Below are 14,801 nucleotides of genomic sequence, written 5' to 3' on the forward strand. Positions count from 1 at the left end.
GAACGTTAAAACACCACACTTAGTCAATTGGAGAAAATAGGCATCCTTCCTATGCAGCAGCTGTCTGCTAATAACTGAATCATTTAAGCCAACAACCAGCTGCAAGTGTCAGTTGTATCTTTTGAGCTTCTGCTGTCTCACATCACAATGTGAACAGTCAAGATTGTTTCGATCCAAAGTGTGTGAGCCTGTATGAAAACAATAAGCATGTGTATGGGGAGGTGTGGTTTGAGGGAAGCTGGCTATGTGGGGTAGTCATGTTGGCAGAACCTGTTCTTGCTGATGGTAACTAATGTATTTATAGCAATTGTGTCTTTGGTAGTTAACATAAAAAGGCCTTTCTTTGTCTTTTGCATTTAGAGTGCTCCCATTTGTAGTAATGATGAGAAATATTGCTCAATGCCTGTTTTCTTCTAAGTGTGTCAGCACTCTTGAATCAGAATGAGCATAATTCTGATCTGTAGGAGAAAAATAACTTTGGGTGTGTCTAGACTACAGGGCTTTGTTGACAAAAGTGGCCTTTTGTGGACAAAACTATACCTGCGTCTACACTACTGTCGCGTTCTGTTGACAGTAAGTCAACAGAAAGCGGCATTATTGTCGACAGCAGTAAACATTCTATGAGGAATAACACCTTTGTTGACAGTTCTGTCTACAAAAGGGTGTGTGTGGACACAGGGAGCCAGTTTTGTCAACAAAAAAGGCCTCCAGGAAGAAGCCCTGGTGGACAGTCCATCTGCATGCCTGGCACCTCTGTTGTTCCTGTCGGTAGCCATCTTTTACAGGGATAGACACCCTGAAAGCCATTAGTGGCAGGAAACCAGCCACGGCACAGGGCCTTTCCTGTCCCACAGGATCACAGGCATGTCCCAGCCCCAAGACCGTCCTGGCCCTTCCAGGGTCCCTTCTGAGGACCCACCCAGGGGCTCCAAACGCTGGGTTCTTACATGGTTTGGGTCAGATATAAAGAACCTCCTGGAGGTGTGGTCCAAGGAGGAATTCTACAAGCCCTCCACACACACCATAGGAATGTGGAAATTTATAGCCGCATGGCCCAGGGACTGGCCAGGAGAGGGCACCCCCTCCGCATCCTATAGCAAGTGCTGGCCAAAGTTAGAGTTGCACCATGGGTATGTGAAGGCCCGAGATGAGAGCTCCCACTCTGGGGCAACCCCACACTACTGCCCATACTATGCGGAGCTGGCACACATTCTCAGCTGTGGGGAAGCCCGGACACTGCTGCGTCTTGTGCAGTCTGGGTTATCGGAGCCTGTGGTGAATGAACCAGAGCAGGAGCACGAGCAGTCCAGGGAATCTGGAGAGCGAGACCTGTTGCTGGAGGAGGAGGACGATGACAACACCGTGACCCTCACCCTGGAGTCGGTCACCCAGACCCCAGAGGCCTCCCACGTGTCTTCGGATGTCGGGGAAGAACCAGCAGGTGAGTGCTGTGAGGTTGTGCCACACACAGGGTGGGGGGAGGTGGGAGCACAGTGGGTGATGCACAAGAGAAATGTGTCATGCTCAGCCTGGACATCATGCAGCTGGCTGTACATGTGCAAACACGTGCAGTGGTAGAGTGTGACACATGGGTGTGCGTCATGTGGTGCCAGGAGCTATTTCCACAAAACACACGGGTGGGTTGGCAGTGTGAGGGGGCATATGGTACCACTGGCACTTTGGGACCCGTGTGATGCTCAGGCTGATGCCCAGCTCACGCATGGTGTTACTTTCAGAACCTCTGAGTCCCCTGTCTGAAGGAGAGTCCCTTACAGCGAGGGCATGCCCTCAGGAACAGCTGCTGCACGTGTGACTGATTGTCTCTTCCCCTTTTCCTCCACAGCCAGACCACCTGTGCAAGAAGGCTGCAGCACCCCAGCCCCACCTCCATCTCGGGGACACGGGAGCCTCAGGCACTGGCGTGCTTATACAGAGGTTCTGAAGACATGTGGTGACCCTGCAGGATCTCAACAAGACCCTGAAAGAGAGGACGGGGGCTCTGTGGCATGATCACCTGCTGGAAGAGCTTGTACATCAGTGCACTTCAATTTGTGCCACAATCCGTGAGGTCTGTGGCTTGCCTGCTCCTGTCCCTGGTACCGCTCCTCCAGCACGCCATGACCCTGCCCCACCAAACCCCCCTTCCCTACCACCACCCCTTCTCCCCTTGCTCCTCTCTCTCCCCAGCCCCCACTGTCCCTCGGCCCTCCTCTCCCCCAGCTCTCCCAGACCCAAGTGTGCCTCCCCTCTCCTGTCCAGCACTCTGTCAGTCGCCCCACCCGACACAGAGGCCATGGTGGTCCCCGCACATGAGGCGGCAGGAGATTGCGAGCAGGGAAGCACCATCCCACCTGAACCCCCTCCCCCCTCCAGGTTTTAAGCACCCCCACCACCCCAGTTACAGACAATGTTGGTTACTTAAGAAAATGTTTATTTTTGAATCAGAAACTGCTTTGAGAGAAAACTATGTACAATGAACAAAAGATTTTATTTCTAGATACTTTCAGTTAATGATATTGATAACAATAAAACAGAACTTATTCTTTTCAAACAAAACCTGGTGTTTATTATTTCTAGAAAGAGAGTCAGGGTGAGGGTTATGGAGGGAAAGTTGTATTGGGCCAGGGCCAAGCCCCCATAGAGGAGAGCCTCGGGAGGCTCAGTGGGCTCCTTCAGAGAATCGCTCCCTAAGGGCCTCCCGGATGCGAAGTCCAGACTGGTGAGCTTGGTGGATGGCAGCTGTCTGGGGCTGCTCAAATTGCCTCTCTGTGCCATCAGCACCTGTACCCCACCCTGGGAGGAAGGCCTCCCCTTTTCTCTCCTCAAGGCTATGGAGAACGCAACACGCGGCCACCACCTCAGGGATGTTGCGTTCCCCCATGTCTATCCGTGTGAGCAAGCAACGGAATCTCCCTTTTAAAAGTCTGAATGCACATTCCACCTGGATGCGAGCTTGGCTAAAATGAGCATTAATCTGCTCCTTGCTCGCATCCAGGTGGCTGGTATAGGGCTTCATCAGACACGGCATCAGGGGGTAGGTGGCATCAGCTACAATGCACACCGGCATGTGCACGTCCCCAAGGGAAAAGTCCCGATGCGGGAAAAATGATCCCGCCTGCAGCCTCCAGTAGAGGTTGGAGTTCCTGAAGATGCAGGCATCATGTGCCCGCCCTGACCACCCAACACAAATGTCGGTAAACTGTCTCCGGTGGTCAACCAGAGCCTTGAACACCATTGAAAAGTAGCCTTTCCTATTAAAGAATTGGGCTGCTCGATGGGGCAGTGCACAGATTGGGATGTGTGTCCCATTGAGCGCTCCTCCACAGTTCGGTAAGCCAAGGGCAGCGAAGCCGGCCATGATGGTGTCCAGGTCTCCCAGACGGACGAGCCTGTTCAGCAGCTCGGAATTGATGGCCATCACCACCTGCAGAAAGAGACAAATAGACAGACAAAACAAATGTTAGACAGGATGCCTGAGCCCTTGGGAGGAGAACACCCCCTACATGCCACCCCAAACACCCCGGGAATCCCCTCCTCAGGAACCCCCCCAGAGCAGCGCAGGGTGAGTGGCGGAGCTCCCTCCCACTCTCACTCCACCCCATCCCCCACTTCTCCTTGCCCTTTCCTGACAGTCCCACTTTTTCACCCCCCCCCCGGCAGTGACTGTCCCCCTAGAATGATGTACCTCCATCAAGACAGCCCCGAGAGTAGACCTACTTATGCCAAACTGGTGTCCCACGGAGCGATAGCTGTCAGGCGTTGTGACCTTCCAGAGGGCAATAGCAACCCTTTTTTCCAGGGGGATGGTGGGGCGCAGGTCTGTGTCCTGTCATTGGAGAGCAGGGGCGAGCCCGGCACACAGCTCCTGGAACGTGGCCTTCCACATCCAGAAGTTGCGGAGTTACTGCTGGTCGTCCCACAACTCCATAGCGAGCCGGTCCCACCATTCGGAGCTGGTGTCAAGCCTCCAAAAACGCCTTTCCAGGAAGAAGTTTGGAGGCAAGGGCATTGGTCCTGCATCCCGGGCAAAGCTTTCAAATCTCTGGTCTGGGTCCAGATGGGGAAGGAGCATCATGACTGCATCCTGCAGATGCAGCAGAACTTGCAGAATGATGGTGTGGGGCCATCGCCTGCCCAGGGGCAGCTGACAAAAAAAAAGGGATCAAAATGAGGAAAACCTCCAAAAAAACCCCAAACTGCTGTTGTGTCCCAGGAAGCAGGGCACTCACAAAAGCCTGTGAGTCTAGACGTACCCTTTCATGGGAATACTTTAGATAGATAGATAGTTTTTTACTTACCTCGTTATGTTAAGTTGGCTCTTATGGAAATGTTAACAGTGAGAGAAAATCTTGAAATAAATGCCTGTTATGCTGCAGTACTAAAGTTGGACATATGTAAATATTATGCAAACTACATAACTTTCAAGTGTCCAGAAACGTGGCTGTTACCATACAGGAAAATAAACTTTCCAGCCTCCCCCGAAAAAGCAAAATATAATTTACTCTCAAATCAACATTTCAGGGCCCTAATCCTGCCAGGGATAAACATACTTGAGCACTTGTAAGAGATGCCCAACACACCACAAAGTTGGGCTATTATAGAGCTTTAGGGCCTAATCCAAAACCCATTGAAGTCAGTTGGAGTCTTTCCATTTGTTGTCTCTGTGAGGTTTGGGTTAGATCAGGGGTGGGCAAAGGACCTCTGTGAGCTGGATCCAGTCCCCCAGGTGGGTTGATCTGGCCCACAGAGGTCCTGCTGCTCCCCTGCCCCCAGGCTAATCAGGGCCTAGGGATGGGGTTATGCACGGTGCTTAGAGTCAACCTTAGTGCCATGTGCCAGAGGGCAGGGAACAAGAGACTTCACTCTCCCCTGCCCCAGGCCAATCAGGGCTTGTGGGTGGGGGAAAGTGCACAAAATCAACTCCCACTCTGCTTCTGCCCTGCAAGGAGTACGTGGTGCTTAGAAGCGCCGTGCGCTCCTTGCAAGATGGAGGCAGGGCAGGAGGAGACTTCGCGTGCTCCCCTCACTTCCAAACCCTGATTGGCCTGGGAGTGGGAGGAGTGCATGAAGTCTCCCCCCACCCGCAGTCAACTGCCAGTTGCTGCTCAGGTGGTGGGTGACTCTTAAGCATGGTGCTCCCTTGCAGGGCGGGGGCAGACTTCGCATGCGGCCCCCTACCCCCGGGCACTGATCGAACTGGAGGCGGAGCACATGAAATCGCCTCCTGCCACCAGGGGCTCAGGCACCTAGAGTGAACTGCCAGCAGTTCAGAACAGCTGGCAGTTCTCTGTAGGGAGTGCAGGGGCTCCCCCACATCCCCAGACCAATCAGGGTCTGTGGTGAGGAAGCTCAAAGGTGTCCTGGTCCTGCCATTTCCCCCTGAGGTCCCGCCCCTTTCGGAGCAGCCCAAATTTTTGAAGTGGCCCCTGGTCAGAAATTATTGCCCACCACTGGGTTATATCTGACAGTTACTTAGGGCTTGTTTACAGCTGAAATTCAACAGCAGCACTGCTGCAATCTAACAACTGAGACACTGTCTACACTAACTGGACAGTGTCCGTGTAAGCAAATCCACTTCCCCTAAAGGTGGTAGCTAGGTCAATGAAAATGTTCTTCTGGCAACTTAGCGCAGTCTTTGTTCGTAGTGAGTTTGACCTGGCTTCCATTGCTCAGGGGTATGGATTTTTCACATCCCTGACCAACATAGATCCCTGGATTGACCTAACTTTTTAGTGTAGGTCTGTTCTAACTCTCCCTATCACCATCCTTTTGCTTTCCTTTGTCACACTCCCTTCTAATCCCCTCAAAATAAGGAGAGATGGAAATGTCTAAAATACTGTTGAATTAAAAGCTTCTGCAATAGTAGTGCTTTTAGGAAAGATTGAAAATGAATGCACAGTGGGTCTGCCATCTCTGAGAGAACATTTACATTGGGTGATAAACTTAAAACCGCTTTGATGTAACTTCATATAGTATATGTTAACCCATAAGGCATAGGACTCAACAATTTGCCTGCAGCTATTTTTGCTGACAATAAAGGGAGCATTGTAGTCTAAATCTCTCACAATTGCTTTTTTAGTAGAAATTGTCAAATGTTCATTGGACAATGATCTTACACCGTTCTCTTATTTGCTTACTTTGACTAGACTTTTGCTTTGTCTCTTGTGTTTGTTTCCAATGTACACCCACCTTTTAAAGTCTGAATTTGTTTGTTATAGGGATCACGGGTCTGGTTACGAGAAAATGGTCAGCGTTATCCAAGCACAGTACATTCCTGTGCAGAGGGAGTTGTTGTATTCAGAACAGATTATGGTCAGGTAAGAAGCAACTTAATCTTTTCTATCACTATTTAGAAAATAAAAGAGAGACCCTAAGTTTAAAAAAAATATATATAGTGTTAAGATGAATGATAAATAAAATTTGACTTTGGATAATTTGATATAAAAATGTTGCTGTTTTTAATATATCTTCTTGTTGGGTTGTTACACAAAGCTGAAGAAATGTTGTCAACATTTGTGATATTTAGAGCTTGATCTCCTTTGAAAGTTGTCCAGGTCTGTAAGGCTGAGCACCACTCACCTACAGAATGGGAGAGCCTCGTGATCTGAAGATTGTCAAAACAGGTGCAGTAATATCTGTACATTGATACCTCACAGCACAGAATCATCACTGATGCAATGCACACCTCTCAGAGTGGGAACAGGACTTGATGCTATAATTATTGCTTTCTGTGACTCCATTAATATCCTTCCCTTTTTATTTCCAGGGAATGCAGAGAGAATGGGGGCATAAATCCTGTTTTCCTACTCATCCCTGCTATCAGATACATTTCTGGCTGCTTAGAGGGATGGAAATTGATTAGTTTCTCTAATCTATTTGCTAAGGTGACCTTGCCTATGTCTGGTAATGTGAGAGCTCTTCTGATACAAGAACTTTATTGGCTTTGCATGAGACCTTCTAGAATTAGAGGAACTCACTCAAACCCTTGCAGTCAATGTGATCTGCATGCAAAACTTCAGATAGCTGCAAGGAGCGCTAGAATCACAGGTTAATACTCATTGCTGTAATCTGCAGGGGGTAGCCGAGTTAGTCTGTAACAGAAAAAAAAAAGAACAAATGGTCTGGTAGCACGTTATAGACTAATGAAACATGTAGATGGTATCATGAGCTTTCGTGGGCACAGTGTAGTTTACTTCTTCATGCTGAAGTCCACAGATCTGTTAAAATGGATACTTCAGTCTGCCTACAGTATGAGAGCAGAATCAGACCTAGCAGCAGAGGAATGTCTTGCATCTTGAAGTTCCTCCAGGCTTTTTGCTTCCATAGCAGCCAGCTCCGGACCTCAGCCAGGCCTCTTTGCTTCCCAGCTTTTCTGAGGAAATTCCAAACTGTATTTCTATTTTTAGACCAACAGTTCAGCTCTTTATTGTGTCTGACTCTCTGCCATAGGTTAGGGTTGCATAAGAACATAAGAGCGGCTATATTGGGTCAGACCAAAGGTCCATCTAGCCCAGTATCCTGTCTTCTGACAGTGGCCAATGCCAGATGCCCCAAAAGGAAATGAATGAACAGGTTATCCATCCACTGTTGCCTATTCCCAACTTCTGACAAACAGAGGCTAGGGATACCATTCCTACCCATCCTGGCTAATAGCCACTGAGTGACGTAACCTCCATGAATTTATCTATCTAGCTCTTTTGTGAAGCCTGTTAAAGCCCTGGTCTTCATAACATCATCTGGCAAAGAGTTCCACAGATTGAGCCTGCACAATGTGAAGAAAAACCTTCCTTTTATTTTAAAGGTGCTGCCTGTTAATTTCATTTGGTGATCCACTAGTTCTTATGGGAACAAGTAAATAATTTTTCCTTATTCACCCTCTCCATACCTATCATGATTTTATAGACCTCTATCCTATCCTCTCTTAGTCTCCTCTTTTCTAAGATTAAAAGTCCCAGTCTTTTTAATCTCGTCCTGTATCACCCGTTCTAAACCCCTAATAATTTTTGTTGCCCTTTCCTAAACTTTTTCCAATGCTAAGATATCTTTTTTGTGACGAGGTAACCATATCTATACACAGTACTCAAGATGTGGACGTACCATGGTTTTATATAGAGGCAATAGATATTCTCTGTCCCTTTTTTAATTATTCCTAATATTCTGCTAGCTTTTTTGACTGCCGCTACATATTGAATGGATATTTCCAGAGAACTATCCACAATGACTCCCAAATTTCTCTCTTAAGTGGTTATAGCTAAATTAGTCTCCATAATTTTGTATTTATAGTTGGGATTATTTTTTCCAATGTGCATTACTTTGCATTTATCAACATTAAAATTGATTTGCCATTTTGTTGCCCAAGCACCTACTTTTATGAAATCCTTTTGAAGCTCTTCACTGTCAGATTTTGCATTTGATTTTTGGGGAGATTGTTCCTTTAGTTCTGCTTCCCCTTTTACAGTGACTGGTGTACTTGCTGGGAGCGAGCTAGGTTGAAAAGGTTTGATTTAAAAGGAATGGCCTGTATTTCCTGTTCCTCTTTTTTCTGGGTGGGCCTCAGTCCTCTCTCTCCCAGCAGAAAAGTAGCCAGGCAGGATTGGACAAGAATTGTTTGTGTGGTAAGTAGTCTTCACATCTCTCTGTGAAGGCAGAAGAGCAGCATACCAAATTTAAGTTTGCTTCTGAATCTCTTTTAGGGTTGTCAGAGTGTAGCTGTTTAAACAGGTAACCAATAAGCAAGAGCTTATTGGTTACCCAAATGGCTACATGTGGCTGCTGGTGCAGCTCCTGGGGAGCTGCCTGCTGCCCTGAACTCCTGCCTCTGTATCAGGCTTCAAAGCTGGCTCCTGGGGAGCTGGCTGCTTCCCTGCATGTAATTGCTGAAGATTTCAGTGGTTACAGGGTTAATCGATTACACACATTTTAACATCCCTAATCCCTTTGTGCCTTTATGCCTCAAACTGAGACCTCCAGGAGAAGCACAGACCCCTATGGCTCATGGGAGTCACAAGGAAGAGAGAGGGAAAGAGCTTCTATGGAGCCCATCCTTGAGCCACAGGCCAGTACTTGTCTTGAGAGACCAGGTAGGAGCTCATGAGGCAGAAGGAAGCCAGTTTTGCTCACTTCTTCTGCTCTGAAACAGGATGACTGGGTGATGAGAAAAAATAAAACCAATTCTGTTCAACCTTCTCTTCTGAACAGAATGCAACAAGGGGCGCGTAATGAGTGCTGGGTTCTGCAGTTGACCCTCACACACAGTACAGCATGGTAGATCAGTGCAAAGATGATCAGGCCATAAAAACCTGAATCAAACATACAGAGTGCTACAGTTCCTGGAGTACTGGACTTGGGACAAACACAGTCATGTACCAGGGAAGTCAGTCATAGGCATGAGCTGAGAGCGCATGTTTTCCAGTTAAAGATCTCATCTCAGAAGAATGTTATCAGACGCTGAAGATTGCCAGAAAGGAATACAAATGGCTCTGCTCTCATAAGATCAATACTATGGTGACCCAGAATTCCTATGATATCTGTCCAGTAATTCTAAGTACCCCTGCTTCATTTCGCCTTGTTTTATCTGTTGACGGAGATCTAGAGTTGCCGGGTGTCTGGCATTGACCCAGACAGTCCGGTATTTTCGCCTCCTGACCAGTAAAAAAATTCAGAAAATACCAGACACCTAAAATGTCCAGTATTTTCTGATTTTTTTTCCCGGCCAAGAGGTGAAAATCCCAGTGCTTACCTGGTTCTTCAGGGGAGCTGTCTGGCCCGGAGCAGGAAGACAAGATGGCGGACGGCCACCAGCAGCTTGTTAGGGCCAAAAAGCCTCAAAGGCATTTCTTAAAGGAGCCATGCTGGGTTTTTTAAATTTATTTAATTTAATAACTCTCGGGGTCTTTTTTGGGGGGAGGGGCTCAACAACTTTGGTTTCTCCCTTTTTCTCAACAGATTTTTTTCCCTGGTGTTATATTTTTTTGAGGAGTGGTGGTGTTCAGTAATTTTGGTTAAACCATCTGGCAACCCTACAGAGATCACACTCTAGTTGTATGTGCCAGTTCTACAGCAGTGGAATGTGGAGAATCAGATATTCGTAATGGTAGTCAGGTTCTCTCAGGAAACATCTTTGCATTAGCTTGTTACTAAAAAGTAATAATTGTAGTAAGATTAGGGCCTAAAGCATAAGCCCATGCAGCACAGACCTGGTTTGAGGCCTGAGGTCTAGCTAACAATGGGCAAAACATGACTAACATAAAGCAAAGCTAAGCTGTGAGAAAAAGGCAGGCCCCAGCTCACAGAACTTGGCACGAACAGGGCTGAGAGTACAAAGCACTAATTGGTGCTAGGTACTGACTGCAGAACAAATTGGTATTGGTTATAAGTGGAAAGCACATGAAATCACTAGCACATTAAAAAAGAATTTGGTACCCTCTCCGCACAGATACAGACTCAGGTTCAAGAAAGGGTCTAAAATGTCCGAATGATGGATAGAGATGAACTAATCAAACTACGAGGTTCAGAGTGATGGGTGGTATCTAAGTAATGTCAGAGAGTGGTAACCTGACAACGTGAGAGGGTGGCAACCTGATACGTCAGCAGTGAGGTGTGACTTGTACATGTATATAAGGTGGTGTCTTGGGAGACAGCCTTTGAATGACCTAGGGGGCAGTGGGACCTCCCACTGATTGAGTCATTACATGTGGGTAGTGTTTGAGTAGAGTCTACTGAGAGCTATTACTGTACTTCGCTCTACAATAAACCTGGCCTGGCACCTTTGATTCTTATCTGGTTTGTGGTCTTTGGGGGCTCTCTTGGGGTCGGCTGTGGAGATTAAGTGCACAGATCAACATGGCACACACCACTCAGCACACATGCAAGCAGCCGTCTGGTTATCATCAATGGAGATCTGTGAGGACACCTCGGCAGTAAATCCTGACCAGCCCTCCCTGAAGAACTACATTAATAATAAAACAAAAGTATGTGTTAATATAAATGGACAGGCACATGGGTGTCCAGTTGGGTCGGAAATGGGAAGGACATGGACTATAATAACAGAGGAAAAGGAGGGACTAGACAGAACAGGGAGGCAAAATCAAATCAGTATTTTAGATACCTGTATACAAATGCAAGAAGTATGAGTAATAAACAGGAAGAACTGGAAGTCCAAATAAATAAACACAACTATGACATCATTGGTATCACAGAGACTTGGTGGGATAATAAACATGATTGGAGTATTTGTATAGAAAGGTACAGCTTACTCAGGAAGGATAGACGGGGTTAATAGGGAGGTGGTGTTGCCTTATATATTAAAAATGTATACACTTGGACTGAGATGGAGATGGATGTAGAAGATAGACGTGTTGAGAGTCTTTAGGTCAGGTTAAAAGGAGTTAAAAATGGGTAATGTCATGCTAGGGGTCTGTTAGGGTATGTTTACACTACCACCTTAGTTCGAACTAAGGTGGTTAATGTAGGCAACCGGAGTTGCAAATGAAGCCCGGGATTTGAATTTCCCGGGCTTCATTTGCATATTGCTGGGTGCCGCCATTTTTAAATGTCCGCTAGTTTGGACTCCGTGCCTGCGGCACGAACTAGGTAGTTCGGATTAGGCTTCCTATTCCAAACTACCGGAACACCTCGTAGGTGCTTAATGATTTCTTTGTTTCAGTCTTCACCAAGAAGTCTGATGAAAGAATGCCTAACATAGTGAATGCTAGTGGGAAGGAGATAGGTTTAGAAGATAAAATAAAAAAAGAACAAGTTAAAAATTTCTTAGAAAAGTTAGATGTCTGCAAGTCACCAGAGCCTAATGAAATGCATCCTATAATATTCAAGGAGCTGATAGAGGAGGTATCTGAGCCTTTAGCTATCCTCTTTGCAAAAAATCATGAAAGACGGGAGAGATTCCAGAAGTCTGGAAAAAGGCAAATATAGTGCCCATCTATAAAAAGGGAAATAAGAACAATCCAGGAAACTACAGACCAGTCAGTTTAACTTCTGTGCCAGGAAAGATAATGGAGCAAGTAATTAAGGTGGTAGGTTACAGCCAGCATGGATTTGTAAAGAATAAATCATGTCAAACCAATCTGATAGCTTTCTTTGATAAGAATACAAGTCTTGTGGATAATGGAGATGGATGTGGTATACCTAGTCTTTAGTAAGGCATTTGATACGGTCTTGCATGATCGTCTTATTGATAAGCTAGGCAAATACAATTTAGATGAGGCTGCTAAAAGGTGGGTGCATAACTGGCTGGATAACTGTTCTCAGAGAGTTGTTATTAATGGTTCACAATCCTGCTGGAAGGGCATAACAAGGGGGGTTCCACAGGGGTCTGTTTTGGGACCGGTTCTGTTCAATATCTTCACCAACGATATTGATGAATACACTTATTAAGCTTTGCAGTTGATACCAAGCTGGGAGGGATAGCAACTGCTTTGATGGATAGGGTCATAATTCAAAATGATCTGGACAAACTGGAGAAATGGTAAATAGGATGAAGTTTAATAAGGATAAATGCAAATAGGTAGAAGTTTAATAAGGATAAATGCAAGGTACTCCACATAGGAAGGAACAATCAGTTTTACACATACAGAATGGGAAGTGACTCTGTAGGAAGAAGTACTGCAAAAAGGGATCTAGGGGTAAGTGGTCTTCACATCTCTATCTCTGTGAAAGCAGAAGGGTAGCATGCCAAATGTAAGTTTGTTTCTGAATCCCTTTTAGGGTTGTCAGAGTGTAGCCAAACGGCTACATGCACCTCCTGGTCATAACGGACCACAAGCTAGATATGAGTCAACAGTGTGACGCTGTTGCACAATAAGCAAACGTGATCCTGAGTTGCATTAACAGGAAAGTTGTGAGCAAGACACGAGAAGTCATTCTTCCACTCTACTCTGTGCTGATTAGGCCTCAATTGGAGTATTGTGTCTAGTTCTGGGCACCACATTTCAAGAAAGATGTGGAGAAATTGGAGACAGTCCAGAGAAGAGCAACAAGAATGATTAAAGGTCTAGAGCACATGAGCTGTGAAGGAAGACTGAAAGAATTGGGCTTGTTTAGTTTAGAAGAGAGAAGACTGAGGGGGGACATGATAGCGGTTTTCATGTACTTAAAAGAGGAGGAGAAGTGAGAAAAATTGATCTCCTTGGCCTCTGAGGATAGGACAAGAAGCAATAGGCTTAAACTGCAGAAAGGAAGGTTTAGATTGGACATTAGGAAAAACTTCTTAACTGTCAGGGTGGTTAAACACTGGAATAAATTGCCTTGATGGTGGGTTGTGGAATCTCTATCATTGGAGATATTTAAGAGCAGATTAGCTAGACATCTATTAGGGATGGTCGGATGGTGTGTGGTCCTGCTGTGAGGGCAGGAAACTGGACTCAATGACCTCTCGAGGTCCCTTCCAGTCTAGTGTTCTATGATTTTTTGTGTTATCATAAGAAAACCCTTTATTTTTTGGCTTGTGTATACTGGTACTCGTGTTACGTTAGTTATTGAAGCTTCAGCTACACGAGTTAGTCTGCACAGGATAAACGTAAAAAACAACAAATGGTCTGGTAGCACTTTATAGACTAACAAAAGATGTAGATGGTTACTGAGTATAGCTAAAACATTAAATGTCAAGCTGTTTGCATGTTTGTTTCTTCCTTACTCTCTCTCTTTCTGTACTGATTTGAGATATCGAATATAGAAACAGTGCACAAAACATTTTTTCAAGCTATTTACCTTTGATTGTTCCTATTTGATCCATTTATGGAATATTGATCCATTCCGCTTTCCAACCCTTTGAAAATGTAAGGCTAGATCATCAGTTGATGCAAAATCTGTCACTGCATACAGACTGATATTCGAATCAGATCAACCAGAAAGGAGACCTCACGAGATGGGTGATTAAAGCACTGTAACTTTATTTGTGTTTATGGAATAAATTGATTGTCATGACATACACTAGCCATCTAGTTTAATCACCCTACAAATGAAAAATGTGCCCAGTACTACTTTTGTGAATTTGAACAATTGTTCTGTACATCTAATACCTGAAATGTAGTGGTGCTGTCTTTTCAGCATGTATGTATTGAAAGGCTGAACTGAACAGGACTTGAAGCAGGATTCATAGTATTAACTTTGTAAAATATGAATGATTCCATTTCCTCCAGGAGCCTCACAATTGATAGTAAATGGCCTGTCAGTGTTTTAATTGTTGTTTTAACAGGTTCTCTCACTTACAATAAGATGAAACCTAAGATGTGAACAACAACTTGTGGAACCATTAAGTAGCATTAGTATAAATAATATGGTTTACAGCTTTATTGGCTAGCATATAGTTAGTGGGATAAAGCAATTTACTACGCTGAGTAACCCTTGTGTTTTCTGAAGAATGCTTTGGGGCAGTACCACACCAGTTGACATTTAACATTTTGTTCTGAACAAGTACATTCTCATGCATCTATTTGAAATTTCCCCTTGGTGTGTTGTGTGCTATGTAATGTACCAAATATATGGCTTAAATTTTATGAGTTTGGAAACTAATTACTGAGCTCTTCAGAAAATTCCAAGCATGGTACTTTTGTCTATCAGCAAATTGTGGAAGCATTAAGATCTTTACTGAGCACAGAACTACGTTATTATTCTTGTTTGCTGGCAACTTTTCCATATCTGCTGCCCCATATCTACTGCCAGAACATGCAGGTATTGCCACACTGGTAGTTTTCAATTGTATATCTAGTCATGTGAATGGAATGTCAAGATGTAATGAGATAACACTAGAAGGCATGTTTCTTGTGGTTGTTCTTGCATCGTTG

General features: G+C 45.3%; 1 protein-coding gene across 1 annotated transcript in view; it reads left to right on the top strand.

Annotated features, from left to right (window-relative positions):
• LOC149525337 (unconventional myosin-X-like) overlaps nt 1–14,801 on the top strand; it is a 212,807-nt gene that overhangs the window by 72,872 nt on the left and 125,134 nt on the right. Inside the window, exon 2 of the mRNA XM_089776428.1 lies at nt 6,219–6,317. Coding sequence (XP_089632554.1) covers nt 6,219–6,317 — 99 coding nt within the window. The remainder of the gene's footprint in view (nt 1–6,218; nt 6,318–14,801) is intronic.

The sequence above is a fragment of the Pelodiscus sinensis genome, chromosome 2, assembly GCF_052426305.1.
Source record: "Pelodiscus sinensis isolate ZL-2025 chromosome 2, ASM5242630v1, whole genome shotgun sequence".
In the NCBI taxonomy this organism is placed as follows: domain Eukaryota; kingdom Metazoa; phylum Chordata; order Testudines; family Trionychidae; genus Pelodiscus; species Pelodiscus sinensis.